Source organism: Aotus nancymaae, unplaced genomic scaffold (genome assembly GCF_030222135.1).
Source record: "Aotus nancymaae isolate 86718 unplaced genomic scaffold, 86718_ANA_hifiasm-v0.15.2.pri h1tg000011l, whole genome shotgun sequence".
Taxonomy (NCBI): Eukaryota; Metazoa; Chordata; class Mammalia; order Primates; family Aotidae; genus Aotus; species Aotus nancymaae.
The window spans coordinates 34,064,293-34,089,946 of record NW_026988422.1 but is presented as its reverse complement, the minus strand read 5'-3'; the positions used below and the strand labels follow the sequence as shown (position 1 = coordinate 34,089,946).

Genomic DNA, 25,654 nt, shown 5'->3' with positions numbered 1-25,654 from the left:
ACTCCCAGGTAAAATCTATGAGCTAGATTACCATCAACAACTTTTCTAGTAAAGAAGGCACTAAATGGTCCTATATAAAGACAATTTGCTTCTTGGGTGTGGTTATGATCTAAGGGAAAAGATAGTGTTTTGATTTGCCAATCTATTTAATCCACAGACACACACAATAACTAGTGACCTAACTAGAAGGCCTATAAGCAAAAAATTTCCTTTGTTAAATCATTTGATTAAAGGCCATATATATACAAAAATATCAACTCTTATATAAAAGACTCTGAGCATTTCTGGGTGAACTTAGTGTGTAAAATATATTCACCTTAACCATTGCCACTGATCATTTACTGTTTTTCTGAAGGGGGAAAGGGATGCTTCAGGCACGTCTGCCTCTCTGTTCCATTTTTGCTAGGATTTCACCGCATATGCTTAGTGCTGCAAATGGCCAGATTTTCTTTCGGCTATGCCTCATTAAATTTTCAACTCTCTTATCTACCAGCACAAGTCTGGCTTCCCTAGTTATCAGGTTTTAATGCCAACACATTCCACTTTCCACAAAACTCAGACTGTTAAATAGCTGTCTTCTGGCCAACTTTAAGATACTTCCCAAACCCTCAAGTCACCAGAGGAAGAGAACTTTATTAACAAGTAAAGCATTACTGAACCAGAAGGAACCTAGATAGGTCAAACCTCTGCCCTCAAGTAAGAACAGGCAGAAATCACAGATTATGTTTACTCTTCACCCAAGCTAACCATTATTTCTTCCTTTATAAGCACAAATTTCCAATTTCTTACTCATTGTCATGGTCTGTTTTAAATTTCCTAAATTTCTCACCATGTTTTTTAATGGTTATAACCAAAATGAATGCAGCATACTAAGGACTTGACCCGTGTCTCCTCCTCTCTACCACTTTTTTTATTTTATTTTTTTTTTCAAGACAGAGTCTTGCTCTGTCACCCAGGCTGGAGTGCAACGGGTAGGATCTCGGCTCACTGCAACCTCCACCTCCAGGGTATAAGCAATTATCATGTCTCAGCCTCCTGAGTAGCTGGGATTACAGATATATGCCACCATACCCGGCTAATATTTGTATTTTTAGTAGAGGTGGGATTTCGCCATGTTGGCTAGGCTGGTCTCAAACTCCTGACCTCAAATGATCCATCTGCCTCAGCCTTCCAAAGTGCTGAGATTACAGGTGTGAGTCACTGCACCTGGCCAACTTTTTTAAAATAAAAATAAAAACAATCACCTTGATAGTTCCTTTCCCAGGACAAACTTCTTTATTTAACGACAACTCTAAGTGGCATTTATTTTTACATTTGTCTGTCCTGCAATATGTCCACAGAGAGCTACTTTTGCTCCTTGCACCCTTAACTTCCCAACATTCATTTAACAGTGCTTCCTGAGTAGTTACCGAGTCCCAGCACTGGATCAGGCATTGGGAATACAAACACCAATAAGCCAACGGCCCTAGCCTCAAGAACTCACAGCACTGTGGGAATCTCAGAGAAGTAAACATATATATTGTGATATCAACTACTATAAAACATTTATGAGATGTTATGGAAGCACAGAAAAAGCACTATCAGCTGGGCGCAGTGGCTCACACCCGTGATCCCAGCACTTTGGGAGGCCAAGGTAGGTGGATCACGAGGCCAAGAGATCGAAACCATCCTGGCCGATTAAAAATATAAAAGACAAAAATACAATACAAAAAAAATCTACTAAAAATACAAAAATTAGCTGGGTGTGGTAGTGCATGCGTATAGTCCCAGCTACTCAGGAGACTGAGGCAGGAGAATTGCCTGAACCTGGGAGGCGGAGGTTGCAATGAGCCAAGATCACACCACTGTACTCCAGCTTGGGTGACAGAGCGAGACTCCATCTCAAAAAAATAAATAAAAACAAAAAAATTCCACAAAATATCCAAAAATGTTTTATTATAATACAATCTCACTGTTAAACTATCTAACTAAAAATTCCACCCTCGGTCTTTAGGGGCTAAAATTAAAAATAACAGTTGTCAACTCTCAATCTTGCTCAGAAACAGCAATACACAAAGATTAAAAAGTGGGTAGGGAGACTCTGAGGACAGAGAAAAAGGTAAACCAACCCATAAAGCTAATATTCAGTGACACATCCCACAGGGATCTTCACTCCATCCCTTTCCTTATCCAAGTCCTTATACATTTCTCATAGGTGTTATTTTATTTCAGAGATAAATGAGATATATCAGAGTAATTACCATTCATTAGCAGAATCAAGAATTGTAGACAGTACATTCCTGGCTCCTTAGATGCACTCTAACTTTCCTTCAAATAATACACCCTCAGATCTGAACAGTAACCATTATGTGGACATAAAACTGGAAAGCAATTATCTTTCCTAGGTTCTGCATTAGAACAAAGTGCACAGTACTATTAGATCAACAAAACAACAGACTTTTAAAAATCTTATTATGTAGTAAACTTACAATACAATACTAATAGACACTGAGGTGGGCTCGCATGGGTCCTGACCTCTCCATCTCAACAGGTCAGTAACCTACTTCCTGGTACTTGATTCTCTGCATGTGGCCACATGACTCTGCTCTTATAAATTTCCCCCTTTCCCTTCATACCACACTTCAATCAAAAGTATCTCAGCAATATTTATCTCCTGGGCTACAAAATGTCACCTGAATCTTTTAAATATAGTGCCAACAGGAGTTTTGATCCAGTAAACAAACTTTTCTCCACTAACTAAACCCAAGTGTCTCTGCCTGCTTATATGTTATGGAGTATGTATGGAATATGTAATCGGAAACAAATTAAATACCACAGAATTATCTTCTCTGGTGAGTGGTTCAATTTTAAACCAGCATAACTGTTTTGTCAAAGACAAAAGGTTTGTTTCTTCTTCACATTCAGAGTTCTAGACCATTACCTCTAAATAACTCAGGTTCACCAAAATATCATTTGTCAACCAGTCATGGCGATGCACACCTGTAATTGCAGCACTTTGGGAGGCCAATGTGGGTAGATTACTAGACAAGGAATTCAAGATCAGCCTGGGTAACATGGCAAAATCCCATTTCTACAAAAGAGTACCAAAAATTAGCCAGGAGTGGTAGCATGTCCCTGCAGTCCCAGCTCCTCAGGAGGCTGAGGTGGGAGGATCACCTCAGCCCGAGGAGGTTGAGACTGTAATGAGCTGTGATTGTAATAAGCATTCCTGGGCAACAGAATGAGAGCCTGTCTCAAGGAAAAAAAGAAAAAGATGTCATTTGCCAAAGCTTCTCATCTACAATGAACCAAACCACCCACCTCAAATCCACCCACTCTGTTCACCTGTTAATAATTCATCCAAAAACCTAGAACTGAGCTCTCCTACAAAACGAAAAAAAGCAAAACAACCACCACACCATTTTAAACAGTATGGAGATCTCATCCCTTTTCCAATAAAGTTAAACAGATTCTCCAAAGAATGACATTTCAAAATAGCTGATGAGAAGATAGCAACCACTTAAGATTTTTCAGGTAATGTCCCTATGACCACATAGCTATCAATTCTTGTCAGATGCCAATTAACCAAAATAAGTGATTTCAGTAAGGTTCTTTTTTTTTTGAGACAGGGTCCCACTCTGTCATCCAGGTTGGAGTGCAGTGGTGCAATCAGCTTACCGCACCCTCCATCTCCCAGTTCAAGCAATTCTGCCAGCCTCTCGAGTAGCTGAGACTACAGGTGCACGCCATCATACCCGGCTAATTTTTGTATTTTTACTAGAGACAGGGTTTCACCATATTGGCCAGGCTGGTCTCAAACTCCTGACCTCAAGTGATCCGCTCACCTTGTCCTCCCAAAGTGCTGGGATTATAGGTGTGAGCCACTGTGCCTGGCCAGTAAGCCTAGAGTTCTAAAATGATTAAAAACTCCATTATCCAGCAACTAAGTAATGCACCACATATCATTTTAATCAACAATGGACCGCATATACAACAGTGGGCCCATAAGGTTATAATGGGACTGAAAATAATGTCACAGTACAAAGCATCATTCATATGTTTGTGGTGATACTGGTGTAAACAAACCTACAACATTACCAGTCATATGAAAGTCTAGCACAACTACGTACAGTACATTTGATAATGATATTAAATGATTATGTTACTTACGTATCTACTATACTATACTTTTTACCATTATTTTGAGTATAGTCATTCTACTTACTTTTTAAAAAGCTAACTGTAAGCCTCAAGCAGGTCCTTCAGGAGGTATTCCAGAAGAAGGCATTGTTACCCTAGGAGATGACAGCTCCATGCATGTTACTGCCCCTACAGACCTTCCAGTGGTACAAGATGCAGAGGTGGAAGACAGTGATATTGATGATCCCAACCCTGTGTAGGCCTAGCCTAATGTGTGTAATTGTTTGTGTCTTAGTTTTGAAGAAAAAACTTTTAAAAGTAGAAAAATAGGCCAGGCACAGTGGCTCACACCTGTGATCCCAGCACTTTGGGAGGCCAAGGCAGGTGGATCACGAGGTCAGGAGATCAAGACCATCCTGACTAACATGGTGAAACCCCATCTCTACTAAATACAAAAAATTAGCCTGGTGTGGTGGTGCATAGCTGTAGTCCCAGCTACGCAGGGGGCTGAGGCAGGGGAATCACCTGAACCTGAGAGGGGAAGATTGCAGTGAGCCGAGATCGTACCACTGCACTCTAGCCACGGTGACAGAGTGAGACTCCGTCTCGAAAAAAAAAAAAAAAGGAGAATAATATTTTAAAATAGTAAAAAAAGCTTATAAAGATATAAAGAGAATATTTTTGTACAGCTGTACAATGTGTTTCTGTTTTAAGCCAAGTGTTTTTACAAGAGTCAAAAAGATAAAAATAATTAAAAGTTTAAAAATTTTATAAGAAAATTACAGCAAACTAGGGCTTATTACTGAAAAAAAATTTTATTAGTGTAGCCTAAGAATACAGTGTTTATAAAGTCTACAGTATTGTTCAGTAACGTCCTAGGCCTTCGCATTCACTCACCACTTACTCACTGACTAACTCAGAGCAACCTTCAGTCTTGCAAGCTCCATTCATGGCAAATATCCTATACAGGTGTACCATTTTTATACACAGTAATTTTACTGTGCATTTTCTATGTTTAGACACATAAATACCATTGTGTTGCAACTGTCTACAGTATCCAGTACAGTAACATGCTGTACAGGTTTGTACCCTAGGAGCAACAGGTTATACCATACAGCCTGAGTGTATAGCAGGTTACACCATCTAGGTTTATGTAAGTACACTCTATGGTATTGCACAATGACAAATCACCTAACAACATGTTTCTCAGAATATATCCCCACTAAGCAATACATGACTATTTATTGTAGCAAAACTTACAAAAATAAAATTGCAAAATCTTAAGCAGTTATTTTGTATGCAATTACACTTTAATGCATACAACAGGTTCAAAAGAGTTTTGTTGTTTTTTTTTGTTTTTATGAGATGGAGTCTCGCTCCATCGCCAGGCTGGAGTGCAGTGGCACAATCTCGGCTCACTGAAACCTCCACCTCCTTGGTTCAAGTGATTCCCCTGCCTCAGCCTCCCAAGTAGCTGGGACTATAGGCATGTCTCACCATGCCTGGCTAGTTTTCTGTATTTTAGTAGAGATGAAATTTCACCATCCATCTCCTGACCTTGGGATCCACCTGCCTCAGCCTCCCAAAGTGCTGGGATTACAGACGTGAGCTATCGTGCCCAGCCAAGAGTTAATTTTTTAAATGCCTTTTCCATGCCTCAAAATAGAGGTTTTAAAAAGATAGTGTTCTTTTCTGCTTTTAGAATAGAACTTTCTTGCTGATGCCTTTACAAGTCTGCTCCACAATATAAATCCAAGGACACAAATCAGAAATTTGGATGAAATAATACGATTTATCTTAAAGCATGTAGATTATCTGGTTTAAGTCTCTAGGCCTTAGAGGTGAGATAAAGTTCAGAGTAAGACTTGCCCAAGGTCTTAACAGCAGAGGCAAATCGCAATCTACTAAAATGCAATCCAGTGCTTTTGCTAATAGAATGTCTCATAACTAAACAAGATTAAAATAAAATCACTCTCCATTTAAAATGTCTTAGTTTATAAAGACTTGTGAAGGTTCTATTCAAAACTCATAATAACCAATGAGAAAAAATGACAATGTTTAACTGGCAGAAGAGATGTAAGAAGCTAGAAAGTGATGATTGAAGAATTTTCTGATGTGTGAAACTACCCTTCTCTACAATGACACTATCTTGAATCTCTTCAAAACTCATTTTCATTCAATTACCTTAATTAATTTCAACGAAGCTCTGCAGGATAGACAGGACCTTACTTACACATAATCAGTTATATGTATACAAATGAAATGTAGTTGAAACAGTTCAAGTGTCCACTCTGAAAGCTTACCAACTACACAAGTGAACAAATCAGACCCAAAAACTTACTCACTGAAAGTTACTCATAAGAATCATTGAAAATAGCAAGGTTCACAGTACAGGAAAACAGCTTTATAATAAGAAGTGACTCAGAGTTAAAAGCAATCATTACCACCAGAGATTGGGTAGAAAGATGCACACCATGAACAGCAGTAAGGAAAAAACATACAATTCACCAAAGAAGTTGAGGACCATTTGCAAAAATGTTGAAAATACCTCGAACAAACTAAAACAGATGTCAGCTAGTAACAAATTGGCAAAATGTGAAAAAAGCAAACTACGTAAAACACATGTGATCTAAACCTTCCTCCCCCTATCCTTGTTAAAGGGTTAATGCCGTCATCTGGTAGAACATCCCCTCTTCTCACACCACCTCACAACTCTGAAGTGGATTTCAATTCTCACTGCACTTTCATTACTACTTGCTCTAAGTTTACAGATGAACAGCTGTAACTTCATAAAGCTGTGTATACCTTCATAAAAACTCATATCACATAAAAGAAGATCACATCAGTCCCCTTGACTGAATCACAACCTTACTCTCCTTGTCATGAAAAGCTGTAAGTTTAACAAATTAGGCCAAATTTCGTAAGACACAAGATATAATTTCCACATAACTTTTTACTTATCTTTTTGGAAAAGGGCCAAACTCCAACCCTAATCAGTAAAAGCTGTTTGATTTGCCACTTCGTATTAAAAAACAAATGGGGCCAGGCATGGTGGCTCGCACCTGTTAACCCAGCACTTTGGGAGGCCAAGGAGGGCAGAATCACAAGGTCAAGAGATCGAGACCATCCTGGCCAACATGGTGAAATCCTGTTTCTACTAAAAATAACAACAACAACAACAACAAAAATTAGCTGGGCGTAGTGGCATGCGCCTGTAGTCCCAGCTACTCGGGAGGCTGAGACAGGAGAATCGCTTGAACCCAGGAGGCGGAGGCTGCAGTGAGCTGAGATTGCACCATTGCATTCCAGCCCGGTCTACAGAGCAAGACTCCATTTCAAAAAAACATACAAACAAACAAAAACAAATGGACCTACCAAAATTCTCTTCCTTCTAAGCACCTACCTTATGTGGAGACAGTCTATATGCACACACTGACCAAATGGTGAGGAATGAGTCACTGGGCCAATCATCTGAAAAGTCTTTCTGCACATCTATGTCACCTGGCAGGAAATGATTTCATGTATGCTTCTCTAGCTTTCCAGCATCTGAAGCTCCTCTTTTGAATTTATTCTCCTTTTCAGTTCTTCCCTGATGAAGAGTCTATAAAATGCATATCTTTTCTCATTTGTGACCTGGCTGAAGTTTTCTATTTAAAAAAATTGCATCTTTTTCTTTTCCTTTTTTTGGAGATGGAGTCTTGCTTTTTTGCCCTGCCTTAGCCTCCCAAGTAGCTGGGACTATAGGCTCATACCACCACACTCAGCTAAAAAGTATTTCCTATATCTTTAAGAGAGCACTTACACGTGGCTGTGTGAGGTGGCTCACACCTGTGATCCCAACGCTTTGGGAGGCCGAGGTGGGCAGATCACTTGAGGTCAGGAGTTGGAGACCAGCCTAGCCAACATAGTGAAAACCTGTCTCTACTAAAAATACAAAAATCAGCTGGGCATGGTGGCAGGTGCCTGTAATCCCAGCTACTGGGGAGGCTGAGGCAGGAGAATCACCTGAATCCAGGAGGTGGAAGCTGCACTGAGCTCATGCCACTGCACTCCAGTCTGGGTGGACAGAGCAAGACTCCATCTCAAAAATAAAAATAAAAGCACTACCACATGACAACATTAACACGGAAAAGAAGTGAGTACTCACAGCACTCAATGTCCATAAAAAGCAGCATTCTTAAAGTCCATAGAAAGCAAATGACAACTACTGCAAAATTTGTACTTAGAGATTTCAAGTGCAAATAGTTTGGAGATGGAATAAGACAGTATTGTTTACAATAAAGACAAGTGCATGCATTATACCGGAAACCTACTCCTGCCACACAATGCATGACATTTGAAAGGTGTGTGGCTGGCATCCCCTTCTTTTCTAGCTCAACTGCTTTCTCTTGCTCCTCAGCCATTAAATGAATGGCATCATGGCTACATGTTAGCAAAAATTCCTTCCTTCCAATCCTGACAATTATAACTAGAATAGAAAAATAAGAAAACACATTTTTCAGAGGCAGACGATTCACAAGACCATTTCCCCCATGACAGGACAGAATACTACGATAATCTGCATCTCCCTTCTGCAGCTCTTTTCAAGTGTGACCTTTAGGAAGCTCTCCCAACATTAAGGAGGAAAAAATATTTAATTAAAAGAAAGGGCAGCAAAGACGCCTACAGAAGGGAGAAAGCTTTTACCTTGTATTAGAGAAAGGTGGATTTTCTCAAAGCTCCCCATCCATCAAAACAAAATGCAAATCCCATGATCAGGATTATGCAGCAGGAAGGGCACACAAGCTTTGAGGCAGGAACACAGGACTTGCAAGCCTGAACATCTGCATGCTGGTAAAATTCCCTTGGAGTTAGTAATACTAACACCTTTTGCATAAGTATGAGATTATTTCTCTGCTTCACAGAAATTTAAAGACTCCGAGGAGTCTGCCCACCATGATTAAAAAAGGAAGGCATTTCTCCCCACCTCCCTCCAGCTGACATTTTCCTGACCTTCTGGCCAGCAGGATGGGATTTCTCTTGGATTTTCGCTACCTCTGTACCACCACTGCAGCTCTGCTGAAAGCTTGTCTTTGGCTCAAAGCCAGATAGAAAAGAACAATGAGCACCTGGTGCAGTGGCTCACACCTATAATCCCAGCACTTTGTGTTGGGAGGCCAAGGCAGGCAGATCATGAGGTCAGGATATCAAGACCATCCTGGCTAATACGGTGAAACCCCGTCACAACTGAAAATATGAAAAATTAGCTGGGCGTGGTGGCACGCACCTGTAATCCCAACTACTCGGGAGGCTGAGGCAGGAGAATGGCTTGAACCCAGGAGGCAGAGGTTGCAGTGAGCCGAGATTGTACCACTGCACTCCAGCCTGGGTAACAGAGCGAGACTCCGTCTTAAAACAAAAAAAAGAAAAGAACAATGAGAAACTCACCTGACTCATCCCCCACACAGGTTGCTTCTCCAGGCTTTCACTTCACAATCTGCCAGCTTTTCTTTACTTTTCTGAGTCCTCAGGTTACCTGCCCACTGAGTATAGCTGCCATCAGCAAGAGAAATAGGCTGTAGCGGACTAACCTCATCTTGGCCGCGTCCTCTCTAGTAACGTTAGTAATAGCTGTGGCAGCCTCTCTCTTGACCATATCACATAATGATAGCTGATACACACTGGAGCTCAGGCCCAGCCTACCTCTCACCTTCCTCTTGATGATGTTGTCAGGGTAGAGAAAGCCTGGTCATTTATTCTTCTAAAACCTGATATTTGGTCCACAATATTTTAACCTTCTCTTAGGTGTCATCATTTATTTTAGGCGCTAACAAAAGACAGAAGAAAACAAAAACTTTCTGACCTCCAGAGTACTGTCCTATTCTTGCCCCTACTCCGTAAGCCTCCGTCATCCTTTCAATCACACCAGGCTTAAAAGGCCAGGTGAGCAATTAAATATTAAGTGTAAACAGCTGCTTACTGCGTGCCGCTAGGGACTAAAAAGACCTAATCTACACACCTTCAGGCTGTGAAGGGCATCAAAGAAAGAAAACATGTGTTAGAAATTCTGACGATGCCACTTTTTTGGCCAGAGAAATTTAAGCTCATTCTGGCTCTTTTTATTGATGGCAAAATAGAGGACTCTATCCAGAGAGGAGCCCAGAGAGGGGATTTGATTTCAGATGTAAACTAAACCCCTTCTCCCTTCACTGGTTTTAATTGTAACAGGAAAAGCATCAGACCTGCTACCAGAAAATAAATGTGAATGTTTCCAGAATATTGGAAGTAATCCCTTGCTTAAACACAAAATCCGTGATTCAATTATATAACAAATATCTACTGAGAGCTGATACTATGCCAGGAATTAGTCAATGTGCATGGAACATAGCAGTGAACAAGACAGATTCCATGCACCCATGAAGTTTGCATTCCACTGGAGGAGTCAAACAACAAAATGAATACTTTATAATGCTAGTATAAATACATAAGAAACAATAACTCTGAAGCAGTGATAAATGGTATCAAAATAAAGTAGGTATGAGATGAAGAGTGACGGGGGCAACCTATGTGAAGAAACCTCTGCAGGCCGGGCATGATAGCTTACATATGAAATCCCAGCATTTGGGAGGCCGAGGCAGGCGGCTCTCCTGAGCTCAGGAGTTCAAGCCTGTAACATAGCCAAACCCTGTCTCTACAGAAACACAAAAAAAATTAGCCAGGAGTGATGGTGTGCACCTGTGGTCCCAGCTACTCAGGAGGCTGAGGTGGGAGGATCGCTTCAGCCTGGGAGGCAGAGGTTACAGTGAACCGAGATCACTCAGGCTGGGTGACAGAATGAGACCCCCTTTCAAAAAAAACAGAAAAAAGAAATCTTTGCCGACTAATATTTAAGCAGAGAACTAGAAGGAATAAGGGAGCAAGCCATGCGAATATCTAGGGGTAGAAAAGCAGAACATTCTGGCAGCAAGTGCTCAGACCCTCAGGACAGAACGATCCTGCCACACGCAAGGATCAGAAACAAAGTTGGTATTATGGATACACCGGATGCAGTAGGGGGAAAGCAAGAGGTAATGAGGTCTAAGAGACAAGCAGGAGTCAGATCATGAAGGGCCTTATATGGCCTAGTAAGGAATTTGGATTATATTCGAAATGTGATGGGAAAGCAGATCTACAGAGACACAAAACATGCAAGGTTTAATCTGACCATCTTCCTTACCCTCGATCTCAACCAAAAAAAAATCACTTTCAAATTCAGGGCAAAGCCTAATGTTGAAATCTACTTCATCCTCAGTTCTAACAGATCAAGGAGAAAACAATACAAAGTGAAATCACAAATTTATGCATGCATTTACTTCTTTTAGAGACAGGATCTTGCTCTGTCACCCAGGCTGGGGTACAGCGGCACAGTCATCTCTCACTGCAGCCTCACACTCCTGGGTTCAAGCAATCCTTCTGCCTCAGCCTCCCAAGTAGCTGGGATTACAGGCATGCACCACCATGCCCAGCTAATCTTAATTTTATGTATCTCCCCATACTGCTCCAAACACACACACACACAAACACACACTCTCTCTCTGTCTTCTCTTTGATGAAGTGTGCACAGGAGCAAACTGAAGGAGCTCCCAGTGGCCAAAGCTGGAATAATTGGACCAACAACAAAAAGTAGCATTGCGTTGTAGTATACAGTATGAAATAAACATCCATGAGTCCGCACTAGCAAAAATGATCAATAAATAAATGAGGTAGACAAATCTCCCATAAATAATTCCAAATAATTTATATAGACACTCCACCATCAAGGAAGGTGCTGCACAGTGACTTCCTTCCAAAGGGTGCCACATAGAAAGGGGGACAGGTTGCAGGCAATGAGTAACTTTACAGTGGAGAAACCTGACAAATAACTACTTTATGCAGGTGATCAAGGTTTACATCAACAGCAAGAAATCATGTTGACAGTGTGTAGACAGAGGGGCTTCCTACAATATACCTGACCAGTACGCCTCAAAGCATCAAGGTCACCAAAAACAAGTCTGAGAGAGGAGCCCAGGGAGACATGACAACTAAATGTAGTATACTTTGATCCTGGAAGAAAGAAAGGATGAACATTAGGTAAAGTCTAAGGAAACCTGAATAAAGTATGGACTTTATTTAATAATCATATATGGATATTGGTTCATTAATTGTAACAAATGTGGTATACTAACGTGAGATGCTAATAATATGGGAAACTGGGTACAGAGTATATACTCTGAGTATGCTCTCTAGCCTAGTCTCTCAATCTTTTTGTAAATTGAAGAATGATAGTAAAAGTCTGTAAAGCTTATTAAATATATATTTTATATATATGGAGAGAGAGTGTGTGCGCCCTGCAGGATACATGCTCTGAAACCACAGACCTTATAAAATCGGTCATCTTATCCTATTGCTATGAATGAGTTGTTTCAGCTGTTACAACAACGAGACAAAAATTAGCTTGTAGTCAACTACACAATTGAGATGCTAGGCCTTCTACTTTTCCTGAACCAGCACCAGCTGCACTCTACCTACCCCTTAAGTATAGGGACACATCCAGAAAATATGTGTTGCTTCTTTAAGTAAGTTCATGATAGCAATATAGATAATCACTATTAAGGGGGAAGTGGGTTTGGTGATAAAAAATAAAGCAAATATTACACAGATTTTAAGTCTGAATAAAAGTGTGAACACTATATCCCAGAGCTTAAAATAATCCATAAGTCAAAAATGATGGCTCACTTGTAGGCTAAGTACAGGTGTGATAAACCGTCTTTAGCTCAGACACTTGAGCTGGGGGTTGGGGGGCTGTTTATATGAATATTTTAGGGAGGGAAATGAATATGTTTATTACTGACCAGAGAATGCGATTTTTATGTTTTTCAAAAGAAGACATGGGTTTAAAAGGTTTAGAAACACCCACAGGACATGACTCCTCCAGAAAGATACAGGTTAAAAGACAAGAAATCCAAAAATTTTCAAACCAAAGTTCTCTTATGCTTTTTTTAATGCTTTATTGAAGATATCTACTTCTGTGATCAGCAGAAAAACGGTCCCCCAAAGATGTCCATGTCCTCATCCCCTGAATCTGAATATGTGAGATTACATAGCAAATGGGAATTAAAAATTGTGGCTAGGAATCAAGGTTGCTAAGTAGCTGACATTAAAATAGGGAGAATATGCCAGGTGGGCCCAGGTAATCACGAGAGTCCTTAAAAGCGAAAGAGGAAGGCAGAAGAGGAGAGAGAGGGAAAGAGATATGATCAAAGAAGTAGGGTCCAAGGCATGCTATGTTTCTGACTTTGAAGACAGAGGAAGTGGCCAAGAGCCAGGGAATTAGGCAGCGTCTAGAAGCTTAAAAGGAAGCAGATGCTCCCAGGGTCCTCCAGGAAGGAACTCAGGCCTGCAGACACCTTGATTTTACCTGTGAGACCTGTGTTGGACCCCTAAACTCCAGAACTGTAATAAACTTGTATGTTTTAAGCCACTAAATTTGTAGTAATTTGTCACAGCAGCAATAAAGACTAACACACTGCTTATAGAACTCTCCTGCTTTTAGTAGGAAAGCCCTTTTACCCCAACATCCAAGTGATATTTTTACCACATGCAAGTTAAAGGAAAGGAAGAAAGTTATGATAAGTGTGAAGTAAGCAACAAACAAGAGGATCAAAAGATCAGGAACTAAAAGACTTATGATATAAGTAAACTACAGCAGAGAGCAGGCTAATTCCAGTGATGGTCAGGTGACCTTAGGTAGCCACAAAGTTCATTTGAAATCTTCACATTAACCACTTTAAGAAAAAAACCCAAAAACCTATTTTCTCGTGGCCAGATAGTCATCAATATTCATTATTTGTGTCAGAAAACTAATAAGGGACCAGGCACAGTGGCTCACACCTGCAATCCCAACACTTTGGTAGGCTGAAGCAGGAGGATAGCTTGGGCTCAGGAGTCTGAGACCATCCTGGGCAACAAAGGGAGACCCTGTCTCTACAAGAAAAAAAAAATCAAAAAGTTATCAGGTCATGGTAGCACACACCTGTGGTTACAGCTACTCAGGAGGCTGAAGCAGGCAGATTGCTTGAGCTCAGGAGTTTGAGACCAAACTGGGCAACATGGCAAAACCTCATTTCTACAAAAAATACAAAAATTAGCCAGGCATGGTGCCGTGTGCCTGTAATCCCAGCTACACAGATGGCTGAGGTACAAGAATCGCTTGAACCTCCGGAGGCAGAGGTTGCAGTGAGCTGAGCTGGCACCACTGCCCTCCAGCCTGGGCAACAGAATGAGACCCTGTCTCAAAAAAAAAAAAAAAGTGAAATACTTTGCCCATAGAATATTCCTTAAGGAAAACTATAAAATTAAAACCACAAATTACTATAAATTTTTTAAAAACTCAGATTGTAAACAGCTTCCAAATAGCATAACATATAATTTTATATATACTAATATAGAGATTTATATATATTAATATATAAAGAGAGATTAGAGAGAGACATGAGCCAATTACACATGTTTATATATAACATATACAGTCACCTCCTGCACTGAAAAAGAAAGGTATCGCTTTAATTTGTTCTTTTAAAATAATACATATTTAAAGATATGGGAGCTTGGAAAGTGGAAGGGAAAGGTGGTTATGGCAACAAAAAAAGTCAATATATATGTAAACTGCCAATGTAAACTCTGTTTCTACAACACAGAAAATTAAGAGAGTATAGACTAAACAAAACTAAATATGTCAGAAAAGATTAGTAACTCAAAAGAAAAGAACAACTCCCAAAGTTTGCTATTTGTTACCTAAAATTTATTCTGTATACATAAGCTCTACTTTGACTCTAAGCCATTAATGCTCAGTAATAAATGAAATTATATTGAAATTTCACAAATATGATAATACATGCCAGACTGCAATTATTTATACTACCAGTTTCAGTAAACATTTTCATCTAGAAATACCTATGTAAAAGACAAAACACTAAACATCACATTAAGCTTACACATTAGCTAATTATCCTTGGCCATGATATATATGTTGGTGATCAATCAGAGACAATGCCTCACATATCCAAAAGATTTAAAAGTCCATCATTTGCCAGGAGCAGTGGCTCATGCCTATAATAGCAGCACTTTGGGAGGCCAAGGTGGGCAGATCACCTGAGGTGAGGAGTTTGAGACAAACCTGGCCAACATGGCGAAACCCTGTCTCTACCAAAAATACAAAAAAAAAAAAATAGCTGGGCGTGGAAGCACCTGCCTGGATTCCCAGCTACTCGGGAAGGTGAGACAAGAGAATCGCTTGAACTAGGGAGTCAGAGGTTGCAGTGAGCCGATTTCATGCCACTGCACTCCAGCCTGGTGACAGAGTGAGACTCCATCTCAAAAATAAAAAAAAAAAAATTCCACCATCAAAAGATTTTCCTCTGTAACTTTTTTCTCTGATTCCCAGTCTTTTTTTCTCTACGAATAAGAATGTACTTGATAATCTAATAAAACATGAGGAGGAAAAACAGAAAAGAGAATGAGAAATGAGTATCATTTCTCAAACTTTTCCAGTCTGGTTTGAAGTAATATTAACAATTCCGGAAGCAGTCAAACTGAGTAATCAAGTATTATAATCACTATCAAGACTTTGTTGCTGTTGTTGTTTGAATCTACTTAGCTAAAGTTTAAACACACTGAGTGAGCTTTGCAAGCATTCCATGGTTGTTCAGTGGCTGAAGAATGATACAAATGGTACTCGTATTTGGAAACATGTCAGGCTGCTCACCCCACCTGCTGTTCAGTGCTAAAACTGTGCTTTGGTACTGGTTTCATTTCAGTTGCAAGCAAATATGTTCTATGCAGCAGATGATATCTGGGACTGGCCTGGAGTTTTCTTTTCATTGTTGTTTTGGAACTGGAAAAGGGCTGTGAAGTTAATATATCTAGCTCAACCTTCATTTGACAGATGAATCAATTGTCCTTTATTTGGTTAGGCCCAACAGCACCTATACATGTGCTTTCAACTCCAGTATTCACTTCTTTAAAAAGTAATAAAATAAAAAATCCTTTAATCAGAACTTTTTTTTTTGAGGCAGAGTGTTGATCTGTTGCCCAGGAGGGACTGCAGTGGCAAGATCTCAGATCACTGCAACCTCCACCTCCTGGGTTCAAGCAATTATTCTGCCTCAGCCTCTTAAGTAGCTAGGACAAGAGGCACGCGCCACCACACCCAGCTAATTTTTGTATTTTAGGTAGAGATGGAGTTTTACCATATTGGCCAGGCTGGTCTCGAACTCATGACCTTGTGATCCACCCGCCTCAACCTCCCAAAGTGCTGGGATTACAGGGGTGAGCCACTATGCTTGGCCTAATCACAGTCACTTTTTTTTTTTTTTTTTTTTTTGGAGACAGAGTCTCACTCTATCACCCAGGCTCGAGTGCAGTGGCACCAACTCAGCTCACTACAGCCTCTGCCTCCCAGGTTCAAGCGATTCATGTGCCTCAGCCTCCCAAGTAGCTGGGACTACAGGTGTGCACCACCATGCCCAGCTAATTTTTGTATTTTTAGAAGAGACAGGGTTTCAACATTTTGGCCAGGCTAGTCTTGAACTCCTGACCTCAAGTGATCTGCCCACCTTGGCCTCCCAAAGTGCTGGGATTACAGGCATGAGCCACTGCACCTGGTCTCACAGTCACTTTTAAGCTAGCTGCACATCAAGTATATGTACTTACAGAGCACATCTGAATGTAAAATTTTAAAAACTACAGCCGGGCGCAGTGTTTCACACCTGTAATCCCAGTATTTTGGGAGGCCGAGGCGGGTGGATCACTGGAGGTCAAGAGTTCGAGACCAGCCTGGTCAACATGGTGATACCTTGTCTCTACGAAAAATACAAAAAATTAGCTGAGCGTTATGGTGGGCACCTGTAATCCCAGCTACTGGGGAGGCTGAGGCAGGAGAATCACTTGAACCCAGGAGGTGGAGTTTGCAGTGAGCCAAGATCGTGCCACTGCACTCCAGTCTGGGAGACAGAATGAAACCCTGTATCAAAAAAAAAAAAAAAACCTACAAGGATTATTTCATTGACTATAAACTATAATGATGCCATTCTAAAACTGAGTGGTCATTTAAGGGCTTTTTACATCAAAATGTTTTATAAGTAAAAGAGAGAAAGAGAGAATAAGAATGAATTAATATTAAGATGTCCCAAATTTAGAAAGAAAAAGAAGAAATTGAGAAGGCAGGCATATAAGATAGAAAAGATCCAAGTCTTTTTAACAGCACACAGCAGCTCGGAAGCCCTGGGGTTTAAAGAACCGTAATTTTAGAAATGGGAGTATAGCTTTTCAGCTTTGGCAGCATACTGTGGTGAAGCCACATCCCTGGACTTTAGACTCCCAGGCAGAGACCTCAATTTCTAAGTTATTTGGTAGAAACCCTAAATTCCCATCTCCACATTTTATTACTCCACCTTTAAATATCTCGAAGGGTAATAAGATATATATTGAATAAACCAGAAAAGCTTAAGTCAACAAATGTAAATGATGAACTACTTTTCAACACAGCCTAACCATTTTGCTATGTTATTAAAAGAAATGAAAGGTATACATGCCTGATAGGAAAGCGTGAAAATTAGTCTGTAAATAATAGTTATCGCAGAGAAAAAAAGGACAATTAGTTGTTTTCATCATTCAATAATGACAAACTAAATCTCCTCCTAGAATTCAGTAACCTCAAGTTCAACTACCAATCCCACTACCAACTATTAGGCTGTACTGAAAAAAGCCAAAATCTACCCAATTGCTATTTCTTCACTGCAAAACTACATTCACCACCACCTGCCTCCTTCACAGGTATGTTCAGATAATCATTTAACTGTGAGGATTTCTTTTAGGATCTATTCTGAAGAAGTAGCTGGTTTTAGTTAATTTCATTTATTGTTTAACTTGTTTCTTTAATCATGAAAGAAAGTAATACATGCTCATAGTAACTAAATAAAATTTTAAATAGCTCAGAAAGGCCAGGCGCAGTGGCTCTCGCCTGTAATCCCAGCACTTTGGGAGGCCGAGGCGGGTGGATCAGCATTCAAGACAAGCCTGACCAACATGGTGAAACCCTGTCACTACTAAAAATACAAAAATTAGCTGGGCATGGTGATACACACCTGTAATCCCAGCTACTCAGGAGGCTGAGACAGGAAAATCACTTGAACCCAGGAGGCGGAGGTTGCAGTAAACCGAGATCACGCCACCATACTCCAGCCTGGGCGAAAGAGCGAGACTCTGTCTCAAAAAAAAAAAAAAAAAAAAAATAATGACCAAACTTGGAAACCATATTCTGCAAATGATGGATAGCCAGAAAACAAAAAAGCTCTGAATTAATTCATGCAATGAACTAACTCACTAAGAAACAAAGGTGCTATGATCTTAGCTGTCCTCAAAATGGAATGTTCAAATACCTGGCGGTTCAATTTTTCCAAGGAGTGTAAGAGTAGTTATGTTTTTCAGGGAATCAACTTTCAGATATTCAAGACCCACAGTCTCTCCCAAAAGCAGTCTACCTTAGAAGGCACCTGAAGACAGCACAACTTCTTCTCAGCCTTTCTCAATCTGGCTGTATTCCCCAAGTCCCAACAATGGGACATTTTAAATATAGATGTTGAGAAAGTATAACTCTAAAGAACATGTAACATGTCTTTTGCAAATCAGGTAGTTCCAATTCTTTGCTTTCAACCAAAGTGATAGAGAACCTAATACAGTGATCACTAGACAGATTCTTAAAATACTTCTAAAATAATTATTTTGGCATATAAGTAAAAAGATATTTAATGAACTGGGTGATATTTACATGGCAAAACTCCAACATTCCCATCTACCTATTTATGTGAACAATGTTTCTCAGTGTTTACATCTATAAAATCGAAAATTGAGAAAAGAATTGACACTAAATCCTGTCTAGTCAGGCAATAAGTAATGTTTATCCAAGGATACTTAAACTCATTAGGAAAAATGAGACTCATTTACAATAAAGTTTTACCTTTACGTTTAACAACTGCAAATCAAAATGACTATTAATCAATATAATCTTAATTCAATCTAAAAGAAAAAACAGCACTCAAGCCTTTAAGGTTACATAACATTTCATAATTCAACCTTTATTACAGGAAAACGTGAAATGGCAACCACTAAAAGATTTTCAACTATGAAAATGTATTCTGTTGAATAAAGTTCTGTAGGAGATGGGAATTAAAATACAAGTAAAAAAGAATAAGAAACAATGGAAATCTTCACACCACTAAAGAGTTTATTAATGTGATTTTTTAAATGGATAAAGGCAAATATCAAATCACTCTAGTATTTAAAATCCATCCATAGCTAAGTGTGGTGTCTCACATCTGTAATCCCAGCACTTTGAGTGGCTGAGGCAGGAGGACTGCTTGAGCCCAAGAGTTTGAGACCAGCCTGAGCAAGATGGTGAGATCATCTCTACAAACTATAAAAATATTAGCTGGGCATGGTGGGTCACACCTGTATGCCCACCTATTCAGGAGGCTGAGGTGTGAGGATCCCTTGAGTACAGGAGTTGAAGGAAGCACTCCAGCCTGAGCAACAAAGTGAGACCCAGTTTCTTTAAAAAAGAAAAAGAAACAATATATAAAAGTTGTGTGACAGTTTTATTCAAAAAGTCAATCTATACAATATGTTTGGAAATTTTATATTTTGAAATTCTCTGATCCATTGATAAAAATGTGTTAGATATAAACTTTAAAGTACATTGTACATGGTTTCCCGAAATTTTTTAGGCAGAATTTACAAGCAAAAAAGTTCAGTTGTCTGTGTTGATATTGAAAATACGTAAGTGAAATAATGGTCAGTGAGAAAAGCAACTTAAAAACAGAATATGTTAATAAGGATAAGGATGCCAAAATAATTACAGTTGTGAGCAATGGCTTGGAGCACGAGGAGAGGAGGTCAATTTCATGGATTACCAAGAGCTAATCTTGAAGCAATCTTCTGTTGGGACACTTAAGCACTTTCAGTTTCTAACCAAATTTTTTCCAGAAAGCTTCAAGCTTTCTGAAAAAAAGGAAAATATAGTCTAGAGGCTGTCGTTTCAGTTTGAGCTTTTACAGGCTCTCAGTCTCTAGCTGGCTGACATGTTGCTGATGGCTTCTTTCAGCAACAATGAAGGCGCAAGTGTCTTAGACACCTGCCTGTAACTGACTGACACCATTTCTTCCCTCCAGGTTCACACTAAACTTGAACAGAAAATTAGAGATTTTCCTTTTACCAAGTGAAATGAAAATGTCAAAGGCATCTGGTATTAATTACTACTCAGGCTTTATTTACAAAGCAAAAGTTTGATCAGAATAAATCGCCTCCAGATTCTACTTTTTAGTATAGCTATAAACAGCTGTCTCATCTTTTATTGAATATAAGTCATTTTAAAAGAAATATGAAAAGCTGCAATATAAACATGCAGCAAGAAAGCAAAGGTCTGTTAATATCCACAATAACTGAAGATGGTATCAATATTACCTTAAAACCTTATAACCATACTAAAACATCAGCTACTAAAACAAACAAACAAACAACAAAAAAAAAACAAGCATGTGAAAGAATCACTCAACAGTCCTCCACACACCCCTTTTTCAAATCTCAAAAGTCATTCCGGGGTATTTTAGAGTAGCAGTTGAAAGAACAGGCTCTGGAGTGAAAATGCTGGGGTGGAATCCAGGCTCAGCAATTTTCTGGTTGAGTGATATTAAAAAGTTATTTCACCTCTCCTAACTGTGAGTTATTTAATGGTGCCTCAGCTGTCTCATCTCATATTAAGTGCTCAACAAATGTGAATTACTGTTATTACTACAGGAAGGAAAAAGAAAAAAAACTGCAAAGACTGCCAACAGGCCTTGTCTTCCTCTCTGCTAACAGCTCATCACAAAGATAAATACTAAAGAATCCTAGTATTGGGGGCTGGAGGAGAGGGGTGGGGTAGAGAGGTTGTTTATTTATTTAGTTAGTAAGTTAGTTATTTGAGACAGAGTATCACTCTATCAGCCAGGCTGGAGTGCAGTGGCACAATCACAGCTCACTGCACCCTCCACCTCCAGGGTTCAAACGATCCTCCTGCTTCAGCCTCCCTTGTAGCAGGGACTACAGATGCACCTCACCACACTTGGCAATTTTTGTATTTTTTTATAGAGATGGGGGTCTCATTATGTTGCCCCATCTGGTTTTGAACTCCTGAACTCAAGTGATCCACCCGCCTCAGCCCCACTAAAGTGCTGGGATTACAAGTGTGAGCTACCACACCCAGCCAGTTTTTTTTTTTTTTAAGTTAACGATTATGTCTAGTACAGTAATGCTTCTAGTGAGCATTCTGTGAAGATAATTATGCATACCCGTAATCAGTAAGCTTAGAGTTCAGACCATTTTCAGAAGGAATGATATAAGAGCAGGAGACTAAGAAGAGGTGCACTCAACTTCGTGCTCAAGTAAGTTACCTTGGAGTATTACATAGCTATCTAGAAGTTGGTTAGTTTGATTTTGTTTTCCATTTACATGCAGTGGTCCAAAATAGAAAGCAAAGGTGTAAACAATATTGGTTTCTGAAGGTGGACAACTGGTCCTTACATGGCTGAGAGTCTATCTAATTTTTTTTTCTTCAGATCATTTCAACTACTCTCTCCTTGGGGTACAAATGCACCATGGGATATGAGAACGAGAAAGCTTTAGGAAAGTCAATCTTGTCTCATGTAATCATTAAGCACCAGAAATGGTATCCTAGCAAGACTAAATACAAACAGTACTTCAGAATCTGAGAAATGGAAGGAACTTAGAGATCACCAATCCAAACCAAAATTAAGGAATAATCTGCCCAACATCTCTTCCTCCAGCTTTGACTGAAAACATGATGATTAAGGGATAAGACCAACTTGACAAAAGATAAAAGCCTAAACTTTTAACAGAATGTGTTACAATACTAGCTTAAATTTTTTAAAGTCTTGGGTTATTCTTTCTCTTAATAATATACCATCATTTCACCCAATTTAACTCAACAGAGATTAACAAAACAGAAGCACCTTCACTTACTCAACTTAAAGACACTTAGTAAAGTCCTGTGTGCCAGATGCCATAGTTAATACCAAAGGTACCATTACTACAGTTACTTTTAAAGCACGATCTCTGCAGCCAAGGATTGTCTACTTTGTTCTCAGCAAAGTGACTGTTTCACAAAAAAGTAACAGATAAAATACAGTTGATTCAAGGCAGCTTGGTATAAATCCCAGCTCTGCTACTAGCTGTGAAAGCTTAGGCAAGTCAATTAACCTATACAAATAAAGATTGTTATATATATCTTATATATACATTGTACTTAATATATAATTATATACTATATTACATAATTCTACATTACATACATATTACATATATATAAAATACAGATATAAGAAGAAAGTGTGATAATAGTCGGCACTAGGTTGGTCTTTAGTTTCTGTCGTTACCTTCCTCAAACACCAGGTAAACTGACTCAAAAATGTTTTTATATCTTATTCAAGTTTTGCCTATTACCTACCTTAATCCGAACAGGATTTAAGTTTGTTACATTTAAAGTTTTATAATTTTTTTCCCAGCTTTGTATTGTTGTATACAATTACTCTCTTTAGGGATATCTTATCTGCTATGCCCTTAAGATGTAAATATTTCAGTAATAGCAAATGTGGCCTCATTCAAAAAAAGAATTTTTTTAATCTGTGTGCATAAGAATTCAGAATATAAAGATGGTCTTGTCCTATAGATGTTAAGGTAACAGAACAGCTCATAAAAAGGCAGTCCTCCAACTTCCTTAGCTATGATTGAGTTTGCCCCCATGTATATCATCCCCTGCTCCAATCTCTGAAAATTTTCTTTCTATGAATGTGTCAATAAGACTGATGACATTGCTATTAAAACTCTGAATTCGACTGCTCAAACATTTATAAGTTGAAAATTCAAAACGACGAAGGACAGTGGTCCCTGATTGCTACACATATAGGTGTAATAAAAGAGAATTACGATATTACAAAGAAATATGCATCTGATCCTGCCCCCAAATACTAGAGTCCAGTCGCAGGGGTCGTTCTTTCATTCAACAAACTGTTTTTATTATGCGCCTACTGTGTACTAGGCACTGTACAGACAGTAAACAAAAAAGGCCAAAAATTCCCTTCCCTCCCAGTAACAGGAGCGTCCTGTAGGGTAAGGCTGCCAAGGCCTCGGCACCGAGAGACCACGCCCTGGCTGCGCCTCGGTCCCACAGTGGTTAATCGTACAGACAATCCAGCCGGCCCCACGGGCAGCCGAGACTTGCAGCCCCAACACAAGGCCTTGGCCTCTGGGTTCCTAACCCTGACCCTGGGGCAGGCTGGAAAGCCCTCCGACCTCTGCTGGCTCGAAAGCCGCGAGGGACGCCAAGCGCACAAAACAGGCGCGCCCCCGCCACCTTCCTCCCGTCCCGCGCATGCGCCGCCGCAGCTGCCACCAGTCTGGCGCGCGCCTGGCACGGTCGCTGGCGGCTCTTGACTAACTGCCCCTACCCCATTTGCCCGAGTTCCACGCTGTCCAGCCCCACCAGCCGTCGCCCCTTACCGGCGCGCTGGCCCCGGCACCCCGGCCTCCCGGCTCCCGGCGGCCGCCTCGCGGGGCGCCTCTTCCTCCTCGGCCTCCGCGAGCGCCGCGGAAGCCCCGGCCACGGCCCCGACGGCCGCCTCCGTCCCCGCCGCCGCCACCTCTGGCTACCGCCGCTGCGGCTCCTGGCCGCTCGCTGTGGCGGTCTCCGCCTGGCCGGTCGCGGCCGGGCCGCCGCCCGCGGCCTCCCCGAGCTCCGAGCTCCGCCTGCATCTGACCGCCACTGGCAGTGCTGAGCACGCGGGAGCCGAACTACAGCGGAGACTCCCCGGCCCTACCGGAAGCGGGCCGCATGGAGGAGCCGCGAGCGATCGGCGCCCGGTGGCAGCGAGGCGCGGGGTGCGGGGCCAGGGATGGAGGCCGGCCGCGGCGGGGCGGGGCAGGGCGGCGCGGCCGGGGTCCCACAGGTGGGACCGGGAAGGCCAGACTGGTGGGAGCTGGAAGCGGTGGGGGTCTGCAGCGGTGGGGGTGTTCTCAAGGCATCAGAGATAGGTGGAGGGGGAGGGACCGTAGTAAGTGCAAGGACGGGTCTTAAAACAAAATTTGTATAATACGGACTTTTGGGGGAAAAAAAGTTTAAATGTGTGCATTCGCATAAGAAAAGGTCTAAACAAATAATAGACTCAAATGTTAGTGGTTAACTGTGCTGAGATTTAATTTTTTTCTTCCATTTAATTTTCAGGAATGAATATGTATCATTTTAAAACTATACCGAAGTCAGGGTTCAGGAAGTGTGGATGTAAAAACAATGTGTGTCTGGTGAGAGGTAGACTGCAGCTCGTGGGAGAGAGCAGTGCAAACTGGGAGATGGCTAGAAGGGGCTTAAAGGTCCTCAGAATTTCTGTAGAAATTACTACTGTAGCTCACATTTATTGAGCACATGAGTATTTCATTCTCATAACAGCTCTGTGAGGTAGGGGCTACTGTTACCTTTATTCTGCAGGTGAAGTAACAGCCTTAGAAAGGTTAAAAAAAAAAACTTGCCTAAAGTGAACAACTAGGTAGTGGTGGAACTGACATTCTAAGGCAGTCCACTCCAGTCCCTTCTTTGGACCAAGGAGAAAAAAGGGAGGGAGACAGCTGGTACACAGATGGATGGAAGCAGTTTTTAACTTGGTACTGAAACCACATGAAAATAATGAAAGCAAAGGCTAAAATGTCAGTGTAGCAGAACAAGTGTTTTCTTCTCTCTCAGTAATTTCTGGTTCTTTCCTGTATCCATACATAGTTAATACTTTTCATTGCTACTAGTTGTCTACTCTGCATCACGCACAGTGCTATGTCCTGAAATTTAAAAAAAAAAAAAGAGAGAGAGAGAGAGAGACCTTGCCCATGCCCTCATGGAGCTCACTGCCCACAAGGAAGATAATCTAGTCCTGTGAACAGATGATTACAGTACAGTACAGTGTTGCTGAGCGCAGTGAGAGATTCAAGGTCAAGGCCCAAAGAAGAAAAGTTTAATTATGTTTAAATGGGTTACCCAAGGCTTCATGAGAAATAGACTCCTGAGCTAAAGCCTAATGGTTGAGTAGGAGTTTGCCTGGTTGGTAAATGGGAGTAGGGGAGCCTTCCAGGCAGAGGGAACTATTGAAGGATTGTCAACTCCAGAGAAACAGTCTTAAAAATAGTAACACTTGGCCGGGCGCGGTGGCTCACGCCTGTAATCCCAGCACTTTGGGAGGCCGAGGCAGGTGGATCACGAGGTCAAGAGATTGAGACCATCCTGGTCAACATGGTGAAACCCCGTCTCTACTAAAAATACAAAAAAAAAATTAGTTGGGCATGGTGGCGCATGCCTGTAATCCCAGCTACTCAGGAGGCTGAGGCAGGAGAATTGCCTGAACCCAGGAGGCGGAGGTTGCGGTGAGCCAAGATCGTGCCATTGCAC

At 40.8% G+C, this 25,654-nt stretch overlaps 2 protein-coding genes across 5 annotated transcripts in view; one reads left to right on the top strand and one right to left on the bottom strand.

Annotated features, from left to right (window-relative positions):
• The window catches only part of AVEN (apoptosis and caspase activation inhibitor), a 179,328-nt gene extending 155,191 nt beyond the window's left edge, over window positions 1–24,137 (bottom strand). For 3 of the 4 annotated variants that reach the window (XR_010342035.1, XR_010342037.1, XR_010342036.1), the window contains exon 1: window positions 23,728–23,979. Coding sequence is in view for 1 of the 4 variants with exons in the window: in XM_064374823.1 (XP_064230893.1) it covers window positions 23,728–23,979 (252 nt within the window). In the remaining 3 variants the exon portion in view is untranslated. Of the gene's footprint in view, window positions 1–23,727 lie in introns of all 4 variants that reach the window. The other variant, XM_064374823.1, reaches the window with a different exon arrangement.
• The window catches only part of CHRM5 (cholinergic receptor muscarinic 5), an 83,594-nt gene that overhangs the window by 42,377 nt on the left and 15,563 nt on the right, over window positions 1–25,654 (top strand). The gene's annotated exons all lie outside the window — the stretch shown is intronic.